The sequence below is a fragment of the Centruroides vittatus genome, unplaced genomic scaffold, assembly GCF_030686945.1.
Source record: "Centruroides vittatus isolate TY-2023 unplaced genomic scaffold, ASM3068694v2 scaffold_373, whole genome shotgun sequence".
NCBI lineage: Eukaryota > Metazoa > Arthropoda > Arachnida > Scorpiones > Buthidae > Centruroides > Centruroides vittatus.
This window is the reverse complement of record NW_027122704.1, coordinates 1905088-1930025: the sequence shown is the minus strand read 5'-3', so window position 1 is coordinate 1930025 and position 24938 is coordinate 1905088. Positions and strand designations below refer to the sequence as shown.

At 24.6% G+C, this 24938-nt stretch overlaps 3 protein-coding genes across 6 annotated transcripts in view; all 3 read left to right on the top strand.

Moving 5' to 3' along the window:
- LOC136988635 (nuclear factor NF-kappa-B p100 subunit-like) overlaps positions 1 to 6608 on the top strand; it is a 48646-nt gene extending 42038 nt beyond the window's left edge. For both annotated transcript variants that reach the window (XM_067286546.1, XM_067286545.1), the window contains exons 5-12: positions 555 to 682; positions 786 to 947; positions 1067 to 1171; positions 1251 to 1345; positions 3684 to 3822; positions 3939 to 4094; positions 5749 to 5898; positions 6220 to 6608. In XM_067286546.1, the coding sequence (XP_067142647.1) occupies positions 555 to 682; positions 786 to 947; positions 1067 to 1171; positions 1251 to 1345; positions 3684 to 3822; positions 3939 to 4094; positions 5749 to 5898; positions 6220 to 6284 (1000 nt within the window). In that variant the 3' untranslated portion in view covers positions 6285 to 6608. The remainder of the gene's footprint in view (positions 1 to 554; positions 683 to 785; positions 948 to 1066; positions 1172 to 1250; positions 1346 to 3683; positions 3823 to 3938; positions 4095 to 5748; positions 5899 to 6219) is intronic.
- A 148-nt stretch (positions 6609 to 6756) lies between these two features.
- LOC136988637 (uncharacterized) lies at positions 6757 to 16601 on the top strand. Its single transcript, XM_067286549.1, has 7 exons — positions 6757 to 6871; positions 6952 to 7171; positions 7288 to 7454; positions 7770 to 8033; positions 10614 to 10791; positions 14192 to 14349; positions 16050 to 16601. The coding sequence occupies exons 4-7, from the start codon at positions 7854 to 7856 to the stop codon at positions 16137 to 16139; spliced, it is 606 nt and encodes a 201-aa protein (XP_067142650.1). The 5' UTR covers positions 6757 to 6871; positions 6952 to 7171; positions 7288 to 7454; positions 7770 to 7853; the 3' UTR covers positions 16140 to 16601.
- A 2457-nt stretch (positions 16602 to 19058) lies between these two features.
- Positions 19059 to 22133, top strand: LOC136988677 (protein spaetzle-like). 3 transcript variants are annotated; one of them, XM_067286597.1, is made up of 4 exons: positions 19059 to 19196; positions 20502 to 20785; positions 21220 to 21453; positions 21684 to 22131. In XM_067286597.1, the coding sequence occupies exons 1-4, from the start codon at positions 19176 to 19178 to the stop codon at positions 21922 to 21924; spliced, it is 780 nt and encodes a 259-aa protein (XP_067142698.1). In that variant the 5' UTR covers positions 19059 to 19175; the 3' UTR covers positions 21925 to 22131. The 3 variants fall into 3 exon arrangements, with proteins under 3 accessions (XP_067142698.1, XP_067142699.1, XP_067142697.1); XM_067286598.1 differs by having other exon boundaries at positions 19117 to 19192; XM_067286596.1 differs by lacking the exon at positions 19059 to 19196 and adding an exon at positions 19734 to 19835 and having other exon boundaries at positions 21684 to 22133.
- The last annotated feature ends 2805 nt before the right edge of the window (positions 22134 to 24938 follow it).

The window sequence follows — 24938 nt, the reverse complement described above, 5'->3', positions numbered from 1 at the left end:
GCAGAGGTTGCGAGTTCAAGTCCCACTCTGGGCTAGTTCTTTTCTAGATTCTAAATTATTTAATAAATTATTAAAATTTATAATTATTAATGTAGATAAGAAATGGAATCTAAAGTCTACCTCTAATACCAAATTACTTAATATCTAATCATTAATAAAAGCAAATTTATAGCTCAATTAATTAAGATGATCATTTGGTTGAGTTTTATTATATTTATTGAACAGAGAATTAAATAGCAGAAGTTAGAATTGTAAACTAGATATACATATCTTTTATACATATCTGCATCTTTTAAATTAATTTTATCCACTAAAACTTTATTTAAAAACAAGGAATTATATTATATAAATTTTAGTGCTATGCCTGTTTCATTACATGTAATATAAGAAAACTATAATAGTTTGTTGAAATTAATGTTTGATATAATTATTAATCTGTAGATTTATAAGAGAATTAAATATTTTATTATTTATTTTGTATTTTCATTATATTGTTTTTTAAATATTAGACTTTTTTTATTAAATAAAGTAATAATGTTATAATTTGATTGCAGGTTTCAAAATCTTGGTATATTATTTGCAGCTAAAAAGGAAGTACCTCAAATATTATATCACAGAAAATTGGAGGAACTCTGTCTTTTGAAAGATTTCGTTATCAGAAATGCACAATCATCTCTGACAGGTATATCTTTTTAATATTTATGAAATGAAATTTATGTGTATGTGTATTATAAATAACGTTTGATGTCATTATAATTTTTATTAATAACTAATATTATACTTAGAATCAGAAAAACAACATCTTAGAGAAGAAGCGGAAAAAGAAGCTAAGGATATGAATCTCAATTCCGTTAAAATATGTTTCGAGGCACTTGCGTATAATCCAGATTCTGATTTATATGAAAGTATATGTCCTCCAATCTTTTCTGATGCTGTTGCTAATCAAAGTATGTAAAAAACTATAATTAAACAGTTAATAATAATGTAATAAATTAAATGATATAATTATGCAAATAATAATAATTAATAATCAAACTTGTATGTCATAATCTCAATTTTTTAATAGAATCACCAGATTTTGGTGAATTAAAGATCTCACGGATAGATAAATGCTCTGGTGTTTGTACTGGTGACGAAGAAGTTTTCCTTCTTTGTGAAAAAGTAAATAAAAGTAAGTTCAAAGAATTTTTTACATATTAACATAAAAGGAAATAGAATTTGAATTAAATTATATTCTTTTAAAATTTTAGAGGAAATTAAAATTCGTTTCTTTGAAACTGATGAAAATGGCAAAACAATGTGGGAATCTTATGGAAGATTTAATGAGACTGATGTACATCATCAAGTAAGTAACATTTGAGAAAGTAACTCTTAAATTCATTAGTTATTATAACATATCTGAAAATTCAATATGATTATAGTCATTTCAATCTTTATGATGGTTAAAGATATAAATCAAAATTTCCTCTTTGTTTCATTACTTCATTATTTTATATTCCTTTAAAAGAATTAAATAATTAATAAAATTAATCAAATAAAATTTATTCACATTGTGAATAAATTTTTATATTATAAATAATAATTATTACTGTAATAGATCAGTTGGCTGTTATATAGATTACTCCCTATAGAATTTTGGGACTTTAAGTATATATCTGAACTCGGGACTGAGACAAGTTCAACGATACCCTACTTTTGGACCGGAGACCAAAAATAAGAAAGTTATCATATTTACAATTTCTTGCCTTTCACAATGCATTCTACGCCATTTTAGAGTTTTCCACTAGGTGGCGTTCGACTGTTCGTGCTCCCGACGGACTCCTCCCGAGGAGAACCGCCGAGTGTTTAATGTCACTAGTTATTGATTCACAGTAGTGTGGGTGCGCCGGGAGGTGGACGGAGTAGCACCTCCTTTTTCTCGGCTAACAGGTCGGTGAGACCTGTCCACGGTCAAGATGGCGGTTTGGGTTTGTTATGCGTCATGCGTTACGCGAGTGAGAATGAGGAAGTGGATGGGTCCGACGATAGAGCGGCGGCGATACTCAAATAAATGACATTAAAGACGTATAAAAACAACAATTTATTAAGACTAAAAGCTACAGCTACAAATGAGGGTGAGATACCGTCGCCTAAGGTTAGAATACCCGGAGGGAGAGTTCACAGTAGTTCTTGAACAAAACAAAAAAAAGGAAACGCATACTGAACTATAAGCAGCGCCACCTAGTAAAAACTCTAAAATGGCGTAGAATGCATTGTGAAAGGCAAGAAATTGTAAATATGATAACTTTCTTATTTTTGGTCTCCAGTCCAAAAGTAGGGTATCATTGAACTCGTTTCGGTCCCCTGCATTCAGATATATACTCAAAGTCCCGAAATTCCGTAGGGAGTAATCTATGTAATATCTGATCAGTTTCAAAATATAATAGGGAATTAGACAAATAATGTATTTTACTTGTATTAACTTTCCCAAAGAAATTTGAGTTTGAATATATATTGGAAGACTAAATTTCCTTTAAGAACTATTTACGTTTGTGTCTCAAATGGACTTTACCAATCCAAAAGTGAGATTTGTTAACAATTACTTCAATTAAAAATATTGCTTTTTTAAAATAATGATATTAACAGGAAAATGATATTTATATTACTTTTATATAGGATGCTATATATCAAAGGATTTAGGAATTGTAATAAAAAACATTGCTATTTGTATTATTTATTACAAATAAGAATGTTTTAAAGATTGCTTTGTCATAAAATGAAATAGGAATGACTAATATAATTAATCAAACAAGTTGATCTTTCTAAGTTGTCTGCATTATTTATCATTATGTACGTAATGGATTTTGATCTAGTAAGATTTATTGGAGACTGGAAATCATAGCATGAGTTTGAGAAATGTTATTATAATTTCTAAAAATTAAAATTGATCTTATATATTTTTTAATAAATGAGATATCAATGCTGATAAGCAATAACTCCTATAAATATGTCATAATTCATATTTACAATAGCTTTTATAAATATACATTGCTTATCAGGTAATGATAATAAAGATTAATATAAACAAAAACAGTTAATAAGATGATAATATTGTTTAAAAATACATATATAATATAGCCAAATTTGATCTAAAGCTGAGCTTAACTATTGTACCATCTTATGTTAGTGATTAGAAATTAGTTTGAATTTAATTAAATAAATTAGAAAAACTCTGAAAGAAAAGATTGACTTAGAGCAAGACTCAAACTCACAACTTCTTACTGTGCATCTTGTTCACTTATCAGTCCAAATTGTTGGTCAGTTATTGGATGTTAAATTAAATTCAAAATAAATTTTTAATTATTAATCTTTACCCAAGATGAAGCACAACTTCATATTTTAGATGAAATTTGGATATCTAATTAATTTAAATTAGCTTTAATGTATAGTTGTAAGCTTCTTGCATCTAAAAAGGGAGTGTCTAGTGAGGACTTAAATGCATTCATTCCACTAATAAAAATCGTAATTTTTCAATGTAATCTTGATTATTCGACTCCATTGCAGTTTAATAAGTCTCGTATCTCTACCAACTTGTTAATTGAGATAATTATTAAATTAGCTTTAATGAATTTAATTTTAATCATTGTTAATATCAAAATTAATTTCTATAAATTTATATTAACATCATTATTCTTTAATTGAAGGTGGCAATTGTATTTCGTACACCAGCTTATCATAACACAGAAATTAAAAGTTCAGTAAAAGTATATCTTCAGTTATTCAGAAGTAAAGATGGAGAGTGTAGTGAAGCAAAAGAGTTTCATTACAAACCAGTTGATCACGGTGAGTTTTTAATACGTTGAATGTTGAAAATTAAAACAAGTAATATTTGCATATTAAACTATATGAAACACTGTAAATTATTCATTTTTTAAAAACTTAAATATATTTATTTAAAGATAAAGATGGTGTAGAACAGAAAAGGAAGAAACCTAATTTTAATCCTGGATTTGGAGGGTTTGGCTATCATACTAACCATTATGATCCAGGTTCCTATCATACTGGTCCTTCTGATTTGGGTAATGGAGGAGATGAAGGATTGCATGGTTTCTTTGGTAATTATACATTAAAAATTCATCTATAATTTAGAATAAAGTTTATAAAATAACTAAGTTTAGAAAAGTTAATTATTTTATTATAAAAAGATTCATATAAAAATTAAAGTGATTAATAATTATTCAATGTCATTTTTAATTTAAACAAATAATTATAATAATATTAGGCTTTTATTTATTGAATGTAAAGTATTTGAATTATTCAGAGAATCAGGCTACTTTGATGTCAGTTAATAAATTTATATTATAATTTTTATTTCTTTTACATATATAAAGCATTAGCATTTTTGAATATTATGAATAAAAATATATTTCATATTAACACTATATATGAATGGAAATACTTTAGTATTTATATTAATATATAGCAGCAGTTCTCAATCAGTGGTACATGTACCACTGGGGGTATGCAAGAAGGATCTATTAGTGCTACCAGTCTATACACAGATGGCTCAGGTGGTATGTGAGTGAGAAAAAGGTTGAGAACTTAATTTAAATTTAATTTGTATACTAGTACTTTTTATATATTAACAGGACTTATTATACTGGAAAATATGGATGCAGATATTTAGTCTTACAGATCGAAAATAATGTTTTTTATTTAGTTCGCCTGATCTGTAAGACTAAATATCTGCATCCATATTTTCCAGTATAAAAGTCCTGTTAATATATAAAAAGTACTAGTATACAAATTAAATTTAAATTAAGATAAAAAGGACACAAAGGCGTAATAATTAAGGTTGAGAACTTGCTGATATATAACATAAAATTTTATAAAAAGTTACAATATAATAAGTAAATGACAATGGTATTAAATATATGCAGATTTGTATAGAAATTTTGTATATTCCATATGCATTATCAGATTTTAATTAAAAACTATTAATATTTTTGAAATTATATACAGTAAAATCTTGTCAAAATTTAAGGTGTAAAAAATACCAACTTTGAGTTAAATAGTTTGAAATTAACTAGTTTAATATCCAATTTTCTCAAATTTTGGCCCTAAATTTTCCATTATCAAGCCATTTCTCACAAATCTATTCACAATATGATTACAAAATTATATGCAGTTCATGACACTTCTGAGATTGTTGTCAAAGCACCTCCCTTGTGTCTCAATTAGAATGCTGATAACATACTGTATCAGTAAAATGATGTTGACATGAGGTTGTAATGGTATGGAATTATGTTTGGCACAGTGCCTTAGTGTTTATTTATCTTAATCATATGTATTCACATGGAATAGGAGAAAAAATGAAGATCAAGGACAGAAGTTACATGGGAAAACAGGGTTGAATTAAAAGTACTTAATCAGTCAAAATTGATTTAAGACTGTATTATATGGAAAAACCTCATATAGTCTGTCCTGGACTTGTTGACTGCTTTGAGTTAATACAATTCAACTTACTGTAATTTATTTTGATGAATAATAATAAATTTAGATTTTTACCAATATATAATATAACATTTTAAAGATTAAGAATACTTTTTCAATTCTCATTATTCATTTGAAATAATAATAATTGTAAAAAATTTTTAAAATATCTCATTTTGAAAGTTGATTTGTGTTTTTAAGGAAATTGTTATGTCTATGTACTGTACAATAAGAATGAACATGAAATGATTGTAATTTTTTTATATACTTTGATAGGTAAAAGTCCACCAGGATATCAAAGGGAAGCAATTTTTAAAGAAGAAACTTCTGATAGTTCTGAATTGGTAGATGAAATGCAAAATCCTGTAGAATTTAGTCAAGATATCAAAAAACTTTCTAGTCATCATGACGATCCTTTAAAAAAAGGTGAAGTATTTAAGAAGACATGCAAAGTTTTTCTTATTATGTAATAAATTTTATTTTAAAACTTGTTATTTGAAATAATTAGAAAATATAACATTATTCATGAATTATTTTCAATAAAATATTGGTAATGAAAATTATTTTTTATCACCATATTATTGCGTAAATAAATGCAAGAGATATAAATTAACATAATTATTTACAAAGTGTTAAGGTTATTATTCAATTACGTATATTAATTATTTAAAATTTAATTTAAATATAATAAAGCAGTTTCTTATTATTTTATATTCATTTCAAATTTTATATATTTCATTACTTCAGATGTTTTAAGGAAATTAATCACTAATTCAAGTAAAGATTTTGAACTTCTTAAAGAGAAATTTTAAAGAAGACTTTTGAATTACAAACCATCATAAACAAATCAATGAAAGAAGTAATGCACTCACAAGAAAAGTCAAAACATTCTTCAGACTTATCTGAAAATGAGATGTATCATTCACTCTCCATCTTTCAATCAAATATTTCAAAAATTATCAATGATTTTTCATCTTACCTGACTGTTAGACTTGGAAGGTTTGGAGTTAATCCATTTTCTTCCATAGATTCAAATTTAATACAGTTATTATGTGAGAAAAGAATTCAAGAAGAAGTTAGACATATTTCAAGGATATTAGCAAAAGAAGAAGCAGAAAATTTACAGTATTTTTCTGCTACTGGTGATGTAAGAGAATTGTTAGCAGATAAGCATCACTTATTAGCAGTAGGAAATGATGCAGGAGATACGTAAGTTTTTTAAATCACAATGATTTATTAATTTTTTATTTTATATTAATAATATGTTTATGTTTGAAATTTCAGTCCTCTTCACTTAGCCATATTGCATCAACCAGAAAATATAAGTATAATTCAGATATTCCTTGATATAATATCAGATATGTGTAATCCAATAAATCATCTGAATAATCTCCATCAGGTATTTGTAAACACCAAACTTTTTTCAAATATATCTTTTTATTCTATATTATTAATAAAATTCATATTTTTTTTTTATAGACATGTTTGCATTTAGCAGTTAGACTTTGTCCAAAAATTATACCATCTCTTTTAAAACATGGTGCTGATCCTAATATTCAAGACAGATATGGAAACACATCTGTTCTCAATTAGCCGATAGAAACTAACAATGTAGAAAGTCTTTCACATCTTCTTTGCTTTAATAATTATTGCAATTATGAAAACAACTATCCAAGATTATCTATATTAAATTATTGTGGTAAATTTCTTTTCATATTCTTTATCCAGCTATTTATAATTATTGTTATCAATGTCATCTGTGCAATAAAATTAAAAAATGAAATTATATATATATTTTTTAAAAATTTTTTTCAGGTCAAGCAGCTTTACATTTAGCAATTACCAAAGGTAATGAATCATGCATTAGACTTCTTTGTCAAGCAGGAGGGGATGTAAATCTACAAGAAGGTACTCGAGGTAGAAGTGCTTTACATTTGGCAATTGAATATAATCCTCAAGCATTGGATATTTTGCTAAAACAGGTAAATTTATAATATCATAGCTTAATTGTTTTATATTAAGATAGAATAATAATTAAACATGTTTAAGAAAAATTGTGCTATAATTTTATAAAATTGTTTGTAGAACAAAGTAAATTTTTTTTAAATGTATTTTTGCTGTTTAGATTAAAATAATCAAATATACAAAAAGATTCCATTGTTTTGTTTTATTTATGATGTAATGAACAACAAAAGTTTTTATGATTTTGTGGTGTATATTTACGTAATTTTAATTAACTTTTCAAATAAAAATTAATAATTCAAATCAATTATAATTTATTTATTTGTTTATTTTAGGCAAATATAGAGTTTGATCTACAAGATTATGCTGGAAACACTGCATTACATTTGGCATGTTCTCGTAAATTAAAAGATTGTATCATGAAACTAATTAAAGAAGGATCTAATCCAAATATACTTAATTATGACACTTATGGTAGCTTTGAAGATGATGATGATGAAGAAATGAATGATTCAGATACTGATGACAAATGTAGAGATGATGATGATGATGATGATCTTGGAAAAACTGCTTTTGATCTCACAGAGGGAGATAAAGAGGTATAATAAAGTATAAACTATAAAATTTAATAATTATTATTATATTTTGACTAATTTGTTATATATGAAGATTTAAATCTATCAATATACATTGTTTATATTTATTGTATTGACTATAATAGTTTTGATATTTGTTTAATAGAAAAAAACTTTCTATTAAATAAATATTACTGAAAAACTGTCAAGTTCATTACCTTAATTTTCTGACAATTGGAATTTTTACAATAGAATTAAGACTGAAATATAATTTGAAATTTATCTGTTCTTTAAAAGAATGTTTAAATGTATAAAACAGATTTTCATGTATTTTTAGGAATTACTAATAGTATCAAACCTGTCATAACTATCTAATCGTTCCCACAAATGTTATTGTTCATGCTCTTCTTAATAGAGGATTAGCTGCCATAACTTGAAACACATAATCACTGTATATTAATATTAATTTATTCTTTTATTTTTTATACTTTGAACTGTCATTAAAAACAATAAAAAATTATTCTCAAAAGTGCTTGTAAAAAATGAGAGAAACAATGTAAGGTCAATTATTAAAATTAAAATAGCATATTAAAGTTTCTTAATTAAGAAATGATATTATGCATTACAGAATTTCAAACATCACTATAACCCGATACATGACACACAGCATTGGTTGGCTTATAGTTTTATAAAATTTCAACAAAAAGTTTTTTTTATTCATTTTGCATTAAATACAAATGATAATGAGTAAAACAGCAAAATCTGATCTGCACATTACAGTTGAATATTATAAATCTGAGAGTAATGTTCAGCAGAAAGCTTATCTAGTAGTAAATAACACAGTATGCATTGTGACCACATATTGAGCAGCATATATTTAAATATCTGTCTTCACTCATAACTGTTTTAATGAGTGAGAGAGTTTTGTTTTACTAGACTTGGATGTAAGAAAAATTGATTCATAAATAAGTTGAATCAAGTTATCAATGTGAATCCATTTATTTATATCAATAATTTGGAACAAAACAAATACACTGGTAGAGTTCCTTATAAAGTTCAATTTTTATTTTATTGTAATTTTCAATTTATTCGTGATTTATAATACTTAATTTTCACTATACAGTGTTTGTTGTAAGTCACACACCATAGAAGATAGTGTGGAGAAACATCAGGAGATTCTAGGCAATGCATCAGGGGCAAGTGCATAATGTACTGGTTATAACTTATGAAGCATCATTTTGGGTCTACAATATAGATATACCTCACCTTACCTCTGTAATTGGTTCCAGGAGAGATGACTTAAGATGAAAAACGACTTAAGTCGAATTTACTTGTCTTCGAATTCACTTGTCACTGGGCTGAACTACAAATAACCATTTCCAGTTCTGTATTTTATTTATAAATGCATTTTTAATAATATATGGTTAATAAGAATCTATTTTAAACTTACAAACAAATAAATTTTAGTTTTTAATACAGTACAGAAAAAAAAGTAATCTAAATTTATTAATACATGTACAGTACATGTTTACAACTTGGCAATGTTCACAGTACATCACAGACTCTATTTGTGAATGTGGTTTGCTCTAAGACATTATAAAATAAAATGATTTTGTAAGGTTAAATAACAAATACAGTTATTAAAATTATTTTGCGATAGTAGAAAAAACTAATTTATGTTAAATTTACCAACATTTACATTCAATTTGTTTATTTACATCACAGACATAGATGGCTGTGGATCCTCAGCATCAACAGCTGATTCTGATTCTGAGTATTTTAATATGATTTTATATACTTTTATTCTTATTTATTGTACAGTAACATGATTTTATGTGCTTTTAATGCTTTTCTAGTGATATTACGACTTCCGTATTTGTGACGGACAGAGGTAGAGTCGAATAAAAGGACTTAAACTTGATTTTTATTTTTCCATATATATTTTTTTTTTGACAAACGATGTATAATTGAGAATGACGTAACCCAAAATATACATGTACTGTCAAAAGGAAATTAATTGCACAAAATTCATATGCTTGCTTGAATCACTTTCAACTAATGTTGGCTCATCTGCATAGTTCTGTAAATAATTGGTATGTTGTGAGGATCAAATTTCTTTTAATATTCAATATGCAGATGATAGCAAGAATATGACACATTAAAAAACTGGTAGTTTTATTTAAATAAAATTAAACATAACAATAGTAAAAAATTGGTAATGATTTGTGTATTAAACAGAACAAATTCAATCTTCACAATTTACCTAGTTGTGAGTTACAGAATAGGCAGCTGGGCTTACATTAGTTGAAAGTGACTCAACCAAGCATATGAATTTTGTGCAATTAATTTTCATTTGACCGAATTGCAGACTTGAAATGATGCATCATATAATCAATATCAATAACTATATACTTGTTCCTGGTGTTTTGCCTACAATCAATTAATGCTTCTCTGCACAATCTCCTACAGTGCATGATTTACGAAAAACTAGGAATATCACAATTATCTGTAACTTAGTCAAGATTAATTTTTTAATAATAAAATTAAATACAATTTTTAATCTTTCAGTCTTTGAATCTTCTTACAATCTTATTTATATTTCAGATTATTGATATTCTGAATGGCATTACTGTACTAGAATCAATGGATGTTTCTGAACATCCGTCTTCATTAAATATTGATGCTAAATTCAAAACAAGTGATAGGAGTGTTGAAAGTAATGATGATGTAAATAAGAAAGATGATGATAATCAGAGCATAATGGATTCTGGATTTTGCAGTAGTAAGTAATTTTGATTAATGTACTATTTTAAATTTGTTAACTATTTTTTAAATAGCTATACTGAATAATTCATGTAAATGAAGAGTATGGGAAATTAAGATGTGATGATATAAGATAGCAATTTTTAAATTTAACTACTTTGCTCTATTTATCTAGGAAAAAACAATTTAGATACATTAAACAAACTTGAAATAAAAAGAATAAAATTCTGCACTGCCATTTCAAAATACATAAAATTATACCAATATTTGCAATTTAGTAAATGCTTAAAAATGTTTAATCTCAAATGTTTTTAGATTTTTGTTACCAACTCACAAGTGACTCTTTAAAATGGAATTAGTTTATCTATTTATCGATTCATCTATAACAGGGACGGCGAACCTTTTTGAGTCCGCGTGCCATATTGTAAGCATACTTAGCTTTAAAGATGTTAATGCGTGCCAATGTCCTAGACTTCGAATAATGATATTTAAAGAAATTAAACAAATATGCTTTAATTCGAATAAATGTAAAAAATCTGATTGAAAAAAAGATGATCGGGTGATAAATAGAAAGGATGATTGAAAAAAACAGAAATCATATGATACATTACGTGCCACAGGTTGGCCATCCCTAATCTATAACACCAACAAAATTATAGTGTAAAACATAAATGAATTAAACCAACTTCACTGCCTGTAACCGGTGTGCTTCTTCTCCAATGAAAGCAGAGGACTTTGCAAACGTTTTCGAACTTAATGTGGTTCTTCTTCAGGCGCTATGGAATTCTCTATTCGAATTTGAATTTCTAGTCAAAATTAACCGTTGGCTTGGAAAATCTTTCTCGAACGTGACAACCTTCCAGAAAGATTTGTGTAAAACATAATTTTAATTTTTTTATGCTATTTAATTATGTGATTAATATGATTATTAACTAAAAAAAACTGATATAAAGAATATGAGTGAAAGCAAATAATTCTACCATAGCTAATTTTTAGAACAGCTTATTTTTACTCTAAATAAGTTAAACTTACTCAACCTATAATTAAAAGATCTTAAATTTCTTATGGTTCTTTTGATTTTTATTAAAAAAAAACCAAATAAGTATCCAATTTAAATTGTAATTATGTTTCTTAAATAAACTTTTTGTTTTAAATTTTAAAACACATACAACTTTAAATTCAAAACTCTAATATTTCAATCTGTATATTATAATTTTTATATTTATTAAAAAATTTAATATTTTATCAAATTTATTTCTCGTTTCTGATTTGGATGCATGATATTTTTTTATTAAATAGATAAAAACTGTATTCAGTATGTTAAATTTTTTTTTTTGACCTACCCTAATTTTCTTATTTTCCTGTTTTGTGCAATATGACCTAAGCATAATTTGCACAAAGTTATGGTCTCTATATTTTGAAATCAACCTAAAATAATAAGCATTACCATATATTTAAAGGACAAACAAGTTTTTATTTATAAATGTATTTATAAGAAAATTTATAATTTAAATATATATATATATATATATATATATATATATATATATATATTTGAATTTGTTTTCTTATCATATTCTCTCCACTAAAACAAAATTATGATTTATTTACTTAAAATAGTTATTGAGCCTTGAAATTAAAAATTTATAGTTGTTAGCATAGGAAATGTTATTTTTTAATACAAGTGATATTTTTAAAAGATTTGTTGGACTTAAAGAAGGTATAAAACAAATAATTTCATATTTATTTTATTTTTTAAAATTATAAATACAGAATTTTAGTAAAAATAGAGTACAACCGAAAAAAAAAATTGAAAAATTATACAGTAAAAGTATCGTTGTTTTATGTAAAATGAAAGATGTGATGATGATAATTTTGATAAATTCAGTAAAATAAAAGTTTATTATAATTAAGTTTTTTAAAAATTTTTAATTATTTAAATAATAAAATATTAATTACTAATTAGGTTAGATAAAAAATTTAGTGTAGTTTGATAATTTAAATTATTAAATGGAAAAATATTTAATCGACTTTAAATATTCAGTATTTTAAAAGAAACTGGTTTTATCTTAAATTAGAGGAGGGTAAAAAATTTATAAAAATAATATAAGCGAAATATTTATATTCAGATTATATTATATTGCATCTATTTTAGCAACATATTATTGTTGATTTTTTTTTAATGTTTTTGAGATTTAGAAATGCACAATAGTTTTCAAAATTATTGATATACCCTGATATAGTGAACAATTTTCAAGTATGATTGCATTGAATTGTGTATATATATATATATATATATGTGTGTGTGTGTTTTTAATACGTATGAATTTTATTTTAAATGTTTACATAATAATAATGATTCTGCTAATTATTAATAGTTTTTTATGTATAATTTTTTCACTATTTAATTCTTAATTTGAATTAAGGTTTTTATATTCTATGACGACAAACTTTATAAAATAATTTAACAATTCAGATATTCCAATTTGATAAAGAATATGTTGGCATTCACATATCTAGTTTATGAACTTAAGAACCTGGCCTTGAATTTACTTCTCTCTGTATATATCATAAATTGCTGAAGTCAGACATTATAAACTTGTTTTTCACGCATCTTTAATATCAGTATAATTAAAATTATTTAAAAGACTATTCAAATTTTAATCTAAGAAAACCTATTGATAATAAATACAAACTGTTTTATTTATTTATTTTCAAAGTACGAATGTAATAAAAATATAGTATAATACAAATGCAGTTTAATAATCCTATTAATTTATTAATAAAGAGAATATTCTAGCTTCAGTATTAAAATGGCTTTCATATTTTTGAAATTTCACTTAATTATTTTTAATAAAAGAATTTTTATAAATTAATTATAAAAAAATGTTTATAGAAAATGTACAGAATGACAAAAAATATTTATGATATTGCATTGCATTTCATTTACTTGTGTGAAACTTACAGAATAAATTTGATTTGATAATAAATTATTATATTGATAATTGTAATCTGAACTAATAAATATGTAGTATATTTTTAAGTATGTTTGTATATAACATATAATATATACATCCAAATTTATATATATATATATATGTATGTATGTATATGTATATATGTAAATATTTAAGGTGACATAAATTACATCATCATAAATTAAGAGATGGTTTTCATAAACAGTCTCATAACTTATGATGTCATATAAAATGCATAAATGCAAATAAATATATTATTATGTAAGTGAATGGCTGTTGCTTAAAATATAAATATAAATTTATAAATTAAAGAATAGATTTTATTAATTCTATTATCTAATCCAAATGCTTTTTCTATTATAGTTATTGGTTACATCAAAAGTTATATGATAAATCTTTAATGCATTGACTTTATTATTTTGTTTTTTTAACTTTACATAGGTGAAATAACATTATTTGATGAAAAAACATTAAACAAATTATGTGAACTGCTGGATCCACCCCAATTAGGCTGGGAAAAATTGGCTTTATTCTTGGGTATTGACACACCACTCGAAAAAGAAGTTAGCCCGACAAGGACAATCATTAAACATTTCCAGGTAAATATTGATATTAATAAATGTGGCAATTAACTTAATTACATATTTAAATATAATAATTGATTTACTTGTAAATTATTCATGAAATTGCATTATATAATTTGTTAAAAATAAACTATTCATTTGAGTATGTCACTGAATAAAGATATTTAATCTAATCATGTTATCAGATATTTATAATTTACACTTGTAATATGTTTCTTTTAGTATGTGTCATTACATTACATTGCTAATTATAATAGTTGGATTTAAGCTTCTGATCTAATTTTACATCAATATTTGTAGTTGAGTATTTTTCCTGTAAAATATCAAAATTACGTAAACACCAATGTGCATTTTATACGATGTATGTAGAATAAAATGTAAATTATAATCTTCGTATTATGGATAATAATGGTGAGGGATGGGACCTGACATATCTGAATGGACCTCCCCCTCCGAAAACTTCCTTGGGATTTTTTGACCCATCCTGATTCGATCCCTGGTCCCCAGGGCAATAGGGGCTGCTACCTTGACTGTTTGGCCATCCAGCCATCATAGTTTTACATTTATATACATTGAAAATTCTCACGGAAGCAAACATAAATGAATAAAATGGATTTTTAAATCTATTTAATTTATTTTATTGTAAAATTTTAAGCATTTGCTTTTTGTAAGAATGCTTTATAGAAAACAGCACCTTCTCTAAAGTGATTTTTTGAAAATTTAAAAGTATAAAACAATAAAATGAATCTATTTTAGATTTTTGTAATTTAAAAATTGATGTTCAGACATTATCATTAGCAAACACATGAATATAACATTAAAAATCCAGGAATTTTATTTACAAAATTATATATTTTTCAATTGTTTGATAACTAAACAATATTAATTTCCTACAATACGTTTCCTACAATAGATTCTAAAATTATTTGAATGTGAAAATTCAGATAACAATACTGCAGCTTTTGCGAGTTGCAGTAGATAAGACCTTAATTCATAACTAAGAATTAATTCTTTTTCAGACTATTTTTATCATTTCCTAATATCGACAGAAAATTTCTTTATTTGATTATGAAAATACAGTAATAGTAATTTGCAACAAGATAAAATCTTACATTAACTTTTATCTTTCTTAAAACTTTGTTGTTTTATAAAACACTTCTATATTGCTAAATAATTCAATTAAGAATAATTTGCTATTGTCTTTCTTTAATTTTTTTATATTTTTAACATTAAAAAGCTTCTCTGTTTTTGTATTTATAAATTTAACAATATACTCAATATACCACTTGATTTATAATCTCACTATTGGCGAAGTTGAGGCCAAAGTTTTAAATGCGAATACGTGTATGTCGGACGTTCGGCGCCACTTTCCTGTAAGCATAGAAGTTTGACAATGGCGTTTGGAATGTCGAGCACGATTCCACTGACTTTCCAAACACCATTGTCAAACTTCTAGGCTTACAGGAAAGCGGCGCCGAACGTCCAACGTACACGTTTTCGCATTTAAAACTTCGGCCTCAACCTTGCTATTATAAATCCAGTGGTCTTTTCTAAACATTCACTCAAATATAAAAAAATCTAAACATTTCTGTTTTTAAGTAGTACTGAACTTTAAATCTAATTAGAGGTGTAATTTGATATTAGTGTAATTGCTTTATACATGTACAAAATGTTCTAAATTTTGAATAATAAAATTTACTATTTTATTTATACAGAGGCATGGAGATGTTGACGTCTTTCTAAATGCAATTGATGCCGCCCAATTGACGGAAGTGAAGGAACTTGTAAGACACTTACAAGAATGAGACTTCTGACAAGCTTATAATGTGATATAAATGCCATAATATAATTTTTCATCTTTGTGTGCTCAAAAACATATATATTTTTTCAAATCATTTTCATAAATTCATTGTGAAAAAGCCATGTTACGGACATTCCTGTAGAATGTTATAAATTTCTTTTTATATGATGGTGAAGGCTTGTGTAATATACATATAATGTATTGTAACATGATATATATGTATTGTGCATGTTATATTTTTGTATATCAGAGATATTCTTTAATGCTAAAATGGCAATTTAATATTTTGTACTTAAAGAAGTTAAATAACTGGAAAATTTTAAGAAATTATTGTATTATATATTTTTATGAAAAAAAAAAATTATTGTTTATAAAATAATTACAACTTTTGTTGATTTTATGGGAATTCTTGTATAAAAATAAATTGCGCTCAGTTATTATATTTTTATTCATTTGGGGCATTGTTTATATAAGAAAGAATATAAGAATTTTAGAGTTTCTGTTACTTTTAATTATTGTTTTTAATAAAAAAGAAGAAAAATATTAAAAAAATTTATAGTTATTGAATAAATTTTAAAATTTCCGACCTTAGCTCAGTCTTATAAATGAACACGTATATGAAATTTAAACAAGTTTCTAATTTTGTTTGAAATTATTATTACATTTTTTAGATCTAAAACAAATTAAATTTATTCAATTGAAACTATTATCTTGGGAAATCAAACTTTTTTATTGTTAATTTATTCTGGTTAAACACTAATGACAATATAAAATTAAAAAAAAATTATCTTCACAGTAATTTGCACTTATTAACAAAAAAAAAATATACTTTTTTAACATTATAATTCTTTTTTAATCTAGAACAAACATCCAAAACTTTTGTTTTATAAATAAAAAATATAATTTAATAAATTTGTTTAAAACTTTTATACTTTTTCCCCCTATAAAATAAGCTTCAGAAAATTGATAAGGCAATTTTACTGATCAACCTTCTAAACATTTTGAAGGTTAATCAGTAAAATTGCTTTATCAACCTTCTAGTAATAGTAATTAAATATGTGATATTCATGAATTATTCAATGTTTGTTTTAAAATTGATTTTATTCTTGATTACGTTACTTTTACATAAATATTCTATTACCGAATTCTTTTTTTAAATCATATAAAAACAGTTATTTATAGGAAATTAAAGCAATGATCCATTTAATTTGAATATTCAGAAATATAACAAAAAGTTATATGAAAAAGATTATCCAGAATTTTACTTAAGAATAAAATACGCCACATTCTACGACATTCGCTTTAATATCTTAAATAATTTTTATTACAAATTATTCTGGTTTAAATTAATTAGCCCTTTATTAATTTCGAATGAAACGATGTAGGAGATAGAATTTATATTTTACATACATTATATTAAGCTAAGGGAAATTTCTCTTGTGTATTACTATATTTTCTATTGGACATTAAGTTATTAAGCTTCGAAACATCTTTCTCTCTCTTCTAGCAAAATTTTTTTAATTAAATCAAATGAACTACCGTTTTCGGCTATATTAAATGGCCTTCTTCAGTTTAACAATTGTATATAATTATTAATTAATTGTATAATAAATATTAAATGCTCTACTTCCTTCAATGATGATTATAATAATCTATAATGCATTAATTAATTAAATTAATTATTATTATAAATATAATTTAAAATTTTTTTAATATTTACAAAAAAAAGTTGAAAGATTGTAATTAATTTTGCAAAATTAATTACAATCTTTTCCATAATATAACAAATTGGAATGAAGAAGCTAATTGAGTAATGTTTTACTCTAATTATTGTTATCAATAATTAATTTAATTATTAAAGTCAACATTTATCTTATTTAATAGACAAAAATAAACAGAAATTCGCAAAAATAATATAATTAAATATAGAAGAGTGTATAATACACATTATAAGTCAGTGCAACCGTGAAGTAATTAATTTCTTATACAATATGAATGGTATTTTTTTTATTATTATTATTATTTTTATATATATATAAGATACTAATTTGATTACAATCAAGGAAGTGAGTCATTTCATCAGACATATTCCATTAAAAATCATAGAAATATACAATCTAATTAACAGGAAACGTTCATTCATTATCGCAAGATTCATTATGATAATCACTGGTGTATAGTAGTTTTCTTGTAATAATGATGTGTAAAATGACGTAAAGTAACATCACACTAGACCACTTTAACGTGGGCAGATTACCGCATGCAATATTAATAATAATAATAATAATAACAGTTACGTAAAGAAGAATTTAATGATGGAGAACATTACAATGAAAATTTTAAAAATAAAAAAGAAATGAAGAATTTCATTTTAAGATTGGGGAAAATTGCTCACATATTAAAGGAGAATCGTGCTTAACTCAGTCATGCTTAGTGTCATTTTATAATTGTGTGTAGTATTACGTGTATTCCGAATATAAGGGATTTCCTATCGATAAAATTTTAAGAACGAGTTTTTGACTCATTTTTTTGTGTCTAATAAAAAATGCCATATCATTTTACTTCAATAAATTAACCTAACACTACGATCTTTCTGTGTTAACTCATTAATGCGTATTAAAATAATATTAATCGAATATGTGCCAAAATATAATCGAATTTTTAATAAATTTATGTGTTTTTTTTAAAATACTTTTAAGGTAATTTACCTAACAATACTTAGTTTTGTGCTCTTACTTATTATGTGTATACAGAACTACTTACCTTCGCTTTTGTTTCCATTTTTAAAAATTCTTTCCCGTGAATGGGAAATTCCATAAAATGGAAATATCACGTATTTTGGGGAAAATATTGATCCGTAAATCTCTGAACTTCATGAAAATTGCCTACACGTGTTACTTCATCGCACGTGTCTCATGCCAACACTTGATTGGTGTATTCGATTGTTTTTCCCGTCGTCCTTGGTTATAACTAGTTGTGTTTTCAGTTTGTAGTGTTCTTTCTTGTGTATTGTTCGGATGAAGGTTTGACATTATTAAAAATGGACACTAATAGATTGTTAGTGAGTATTTTCCTTTATTTATATTTTAAAATATGTTTAAATTATAATTTTAATAATAATAATATTAATAATTTTTTTTTTAAATTAAAAAAAAAATTCTCAATTTTTAATGCATTTATTAAATTTCTTATATTTATATAATTTAAAATATTTTTAAAACTAAGTTATTTTAAAGTTTAAGACAATAAAAATATTTTAAGTTTGAATGTATATAAATATAAACTGAGCTAAATCTGGTTTTGCTTGTTTATGTTAGTTTCTTACAAGTTCATATGTCACAAGTGAAGAAATAATATTATTAAATATAATATTTATTTAGTGTTTTGAATTGATTAAAATGTTATGTAATTTTTTTTTATGCTTCAATAAGAAAGAATTTGTTTAAAAAAATAGGAAATAAAATGGAGATTTATAAATATAAAATATTCTTTTTTTATTTAAAGGAAACAATACATATAAATATTCGTAATTATAGGTTAACAGTAACAATTTGTGTAATTTTTAATGTATAATAATGTAATTAATTGTTTATTTTTTATTTATTTTTTAAAGATATAAAAGAATGTTATTTTGTATTGTTTTATAAGGAAGCGAAGCGATTTTTTAATGTTATTTATTGTTCTCCTTCTACACTGTAATGTAGGCTGTTTACTGTTATTAGCGTGGTTCCTTTTAAATGGGTGGTTTAAACTTTTTACGACTTGTCACATTAAAAACTAATCTAAGGCATTAAACAATGCTCATAAAAAAAAAAATATTTATCTCAGTAGACGAATACATCGATGCGTGCTGTACGCTATACATGCACGAAAACATTTTTTAAAATTTAATTTACGTGTATATGAACTTGTAAAATGTTCTTACTGAATGGGAGAAATGTCATTGATTTTAATGTACTGTTGGGTTTTTTTTTTTTTTTACGAAATTCTTCAGAATTGTTTTGCTGATAAGAACTGTACGTGTGGCAATCTCTTACAAAATTTTCCTCTTATATAAGATAAAGTTGTAAATAAAACGTTTAGAATTTTTTTAATTTAAAATATATTTTTTAAAAAAGAATTTCAAAAAAAATATGTTTTCGAAGATAAATGAATGGTTTTCGAATGCTTTAAATCGGGGGAAAAACAATCGTCTATGTAAATAATTTTCCGTGAAACGTAATCAGGTTTCTCAGTCACCTTGTGAGGTCAGGAAGTGTGACGTTATTCGTGACGTACGAAGGCGTTTGTCGGCGAAACGGTGACGTCAACAGTCGAGTAATTATTACTATTTTTTTTTTTTTTCTTACTTACCTTTCTGTTTCAGGCCAACATTATGGTTACTTTGCTGTATACGGGTTCTGTGACCTCAAGACCGAATCCTGACTTACCGATTGTGTTTCCTGACGACGAGATACAAAATCGCAGTAAGGTATACCGCCCCGAAATTAATGCCAGGCCTTCACGACCACATCAAGCGGAAATCGATAGAGAATACCATCCAAAAGGGCACGTTCCTCGATATCCTTTTCAACCTGGAGTTTATAAAGAAAGACCTTTGTGTTCCAATCCCGGCTCTTCTTTCTGCGAGAATGTTTCGAATTATCCCACGTTAGTAACTCAATTAAACTAGTTCAAATTTGATAAAATAATCTCGAATCTTTCAGTAAATGTAGTTTTTGTAAGATAACTTCCATTAAGATAATTCAATTATGGTATGGTACTGTACTTATTGCACCAACTTTTCTTTTGGTGCTTGTTGCATTTCGACTAGTTTCTACAAGAAAATAAAATACTCTTGTATTTATTCGTCGAGTAAATTACCTTTGAATTAAATTTAAAAATTTATTTCAAACAACAAAATAACTTGTAAACCTCCGAACAGCGGACATTTTATGTTATCGTCAGTGGCCGTTGTTCGGAGGTTTAATGACATATTTTTAATTTTAAATAATAATAATAATAATTGATTGTTCGTTATTAAATATATATTTCGGAAACTAAACTACAACCTTTTTTTTTTATTTTAAAATTTTTATTTTTAGAAGCGAAATACGTCAATCGATACCTTTCAGTAAGGATCAATTTCGCGAAATTTTCGGGCCTCCAGAATTACATTCTAGAGTAAAAGCTACAAATGTTGACGTTTCTGAAGAGAGAATCTGTTCCAGAAAGACTCGACTCTTCTATCCTAAAGCTGGAAAGTCTGATGATAATAAATGGGTTTACGTAGTTAACGACGTTGACTATGTTCAAGCTGTGTTCGCCGAAATTTGCGAGTATGTTTTATATGTTTAATTAAAAAAAAATAGAAATTTACTTTAAAAAATATATATATATATTCTCTTAAAATTTATGAACGGCAATTAAAAAATCGTATGTTTCTTCAAGATATATTTTTATGTTTGGTCGATAAAAAACTTTAATACCGTTATAAAAATAGTGACAAAGAGCTATTAACCTAGTAATTTTTTTTAAAAAAATATATTATTTGTATTTATATATTTAGAAACGAGAATAAGTCGTGCCTGTATATGGATGAGAATCTTCCCGCAGGATTTGATTCAAAATGCCGCCAGTTATATGCATACAAGAGACTTTTAGCTTTGGATCCGGATGATAAGAAGAGTCAGATCGCATCCTTCAGATTTCCATCTTGTTGCGTGTGTTATATAAAATATCCTATAGGATGGACCGATATTTTGAATCGGAAGAAGAACAGCGACGTTGGAGATTCGTTCAGAACATAAAAAGTTGATTGATTTCATCTTCTGATGCTGGGAAAAGTAATTAAAAAAAAATAAAATCTAAGACGATTGATGTATCAATCGGTTAGTCGTCTTAATAAATGGTTCAAAGGTCATTTCATGCTTAAAAATTGGTTCAAGCAGAATATTTCTTGATGGTGTATGGAATTTTGGTTGGGAAAATGATCAGATGTTTTAATTTTTTTTTGGTTAATATCTTTAATGAAATTAAAAATTGGCTCTAATTAAACTGATTTCCCCCCTTTCTTTTAAAGTTAGATATTTGTTTAAATTTGAATGTTTATTGTAAATTTTAATAAAAGATATTTTCAAAACTTGGAATGGCAAAATGGGATATTTGAATCAATTTATAGTTCATAAATGCCAAGATGTGAGCGAGATATTTGAAAACGTTCGATTCAATAGGAGAATAAATAAGTCAAAGTTCTAGTCCTTAAATAAATTGAACTGTAGATAAAATAGAACAACAAATTTGAAGAATTTTACAGTTATATTTAGCATGGATAAATTGAGAATGAAAACAATGATTGTAAATTATTGCCTTGGTGCTGCTTAAAGTTACATATGATATGAATATTTAAACAATTTGACAATATAGTATTATATTCTTATCATTATACAGCAGAAATTCAATTGTCCTCTTATCAATTTTATAACAAAAATGTCTATTGTCACTCTTATAAATGTTATTACTATATAATTATATATATTTTTACAGATAAAATTTTATTAAATGTTTATAAGAATTTGTAAAAGTAGTTTTTAAATAATTAATTAGATAATGATGATTTTACAGTTATATATATATATATATAACTTTTTTTTAATGTTAATAAGATATTTTACAATTTGGGAAAATATATTAATTCAATTATATTGAAGATGAATGTAATAAACAGATAACATATTCATGATCCAATTAATAGATTGTAAGCAAATTTCCTAATTATATAATTGATTGTATGTAATTAATTGAAGTGTTAGGGAATGAAGTGAAGATAGACAAACTATTATTAAACTAATTAATTGTAATCGTCGATACTCTAAGAAATATCTTGTAAAGATTTTAACCGGGCCGAAGAATAATTTTTACCATTAAATTTGTGCAAAATATGATTTATTTTACTTAAAGAATTTTATTTGTTTTTGTGCAATGTAAGAAACTGATCTCAATATTGTGTAATATCAGAAAAAAAAAATCATGTTCAGGGCTAATGGTTTGATATTACACAATTATTATTTATAAAAAAAATCTGCTGTTTTAAGTAGAATTATCTTTAAAATATTGTATTTTATTGTTTGTTTTTAAGATATTATATTAAATTCATATTTTTTTTTTTAAATGACTTAGCTTATATTTTGATTCTAAGGAAGATAATTGTAATAAAACAATTTTAATAAAATGATTCATTTTTATTATTATTTAAGATTTATTTTTTAATTTATTATATCTGTAAATTCTTACTATCTTCTTCATTTTAATACTTTTTAAAGAGGTCCATTAACAGCTTTAAGATTAATGTAAACATCCACTTCTTAAATGTAATATTAATGATAATGTATATAAACAACTTTAATTATCATTAATACTTAATAAATGTTGAAAATAATATAATTTAATTTAATTTCTAACGCTTGTTTTTTATTATTACTACTATTATTTAAATATATTTCATTATTTAAAATTAATCAAATATTTATTTTCGTAGATGTTACATAGAAAATAATTTTTATACGTTAAGAAAAAAATATTATTTTAATGTTTAAAAAGTAAGTTTGTTTCCTATTTAATTACTAAAATAGCTTTATTTAATGGAAGGATAATTATTTAATTATTTAAATTATACACAATGTTAAATTAAAATATTTAATTGATAAAATATTGTAAAAGATGATATTTAATTGTAATCAGAGATAAATTTCTTTTGTATTTAATGCAATTAATAAAACATTTTACATATCCAGAAATTTAATAGTTAAATAACTTTGTCTTACATATTAAATATTAGCTATAATCGAACAAAGAATATATTAAATTCACTTAAATGTCTTTATATATAATTATATATTAATTTTATTTAGTATTCATTCCTCTTTAAGTCTTAATAAGAAGATAATTAATACTAAAAATAGCAAAAGTATATTAAACTTTGGAACTATATCAAAGTATTTTTAAAAAATTGTCTAATTAGTTATAAAAATAAATTTAATTATTTAACACCTCACACTTAATGCACAGTTTAATGTATTTATTTTATAATTATCAAGTCTAGACTCTAGCATTTGTGTATTTGTTTAAAATTCAACAAGTAAATATCATTTACAACTCATAAAAAATAATAATTAATTATACATTTAAGTAGTTAACAACTTAATTGAATCAATTAAGGATTGTGATTCTTGTAATGATATAAAATATGCGCAGGTATGAAATAAAGATATTAAATAATATATTTTCTACGATAAATTTAAACTTTTCCGCTCGTGAATTAATTTCGTAAGCAAAATTTAATATTCCAAGATTTTAACCAGCGACGGGTATTATATGTTATCACGTGGATAAAAGCTACTATCAGCGTAGATTAATAAATATCATTAAATAATTAATATAAAGCAAAGGATTAATTAAAGATTTAGATATTAATATTGACAACTTTATATCAATATATTGACTGATTAATGAATATTTATGTGGATTAATAATTTAAATTGTGCTATGATTTGTAATGAGGGTATTAAAACATGAATTAATACTTTGATAACTATAAGAATGTTAATATCATTTTATATTTAAACTTTCAAATTTCAAGTAGAATGTTAGTTTTATTATAAACTAATTGCAATTTTGTAAGTGATCTGTGCAAATTTGTTTAGTTTTTCTTCTTTTCTATAGCCCGGAGTCTTATTGTCATCACTTAACATGGGATAATATTAATTAAGAACAGGGTTTAAGTTTATTCGGTAATATTGAATAGATTTTAAAATATCCTATCAAT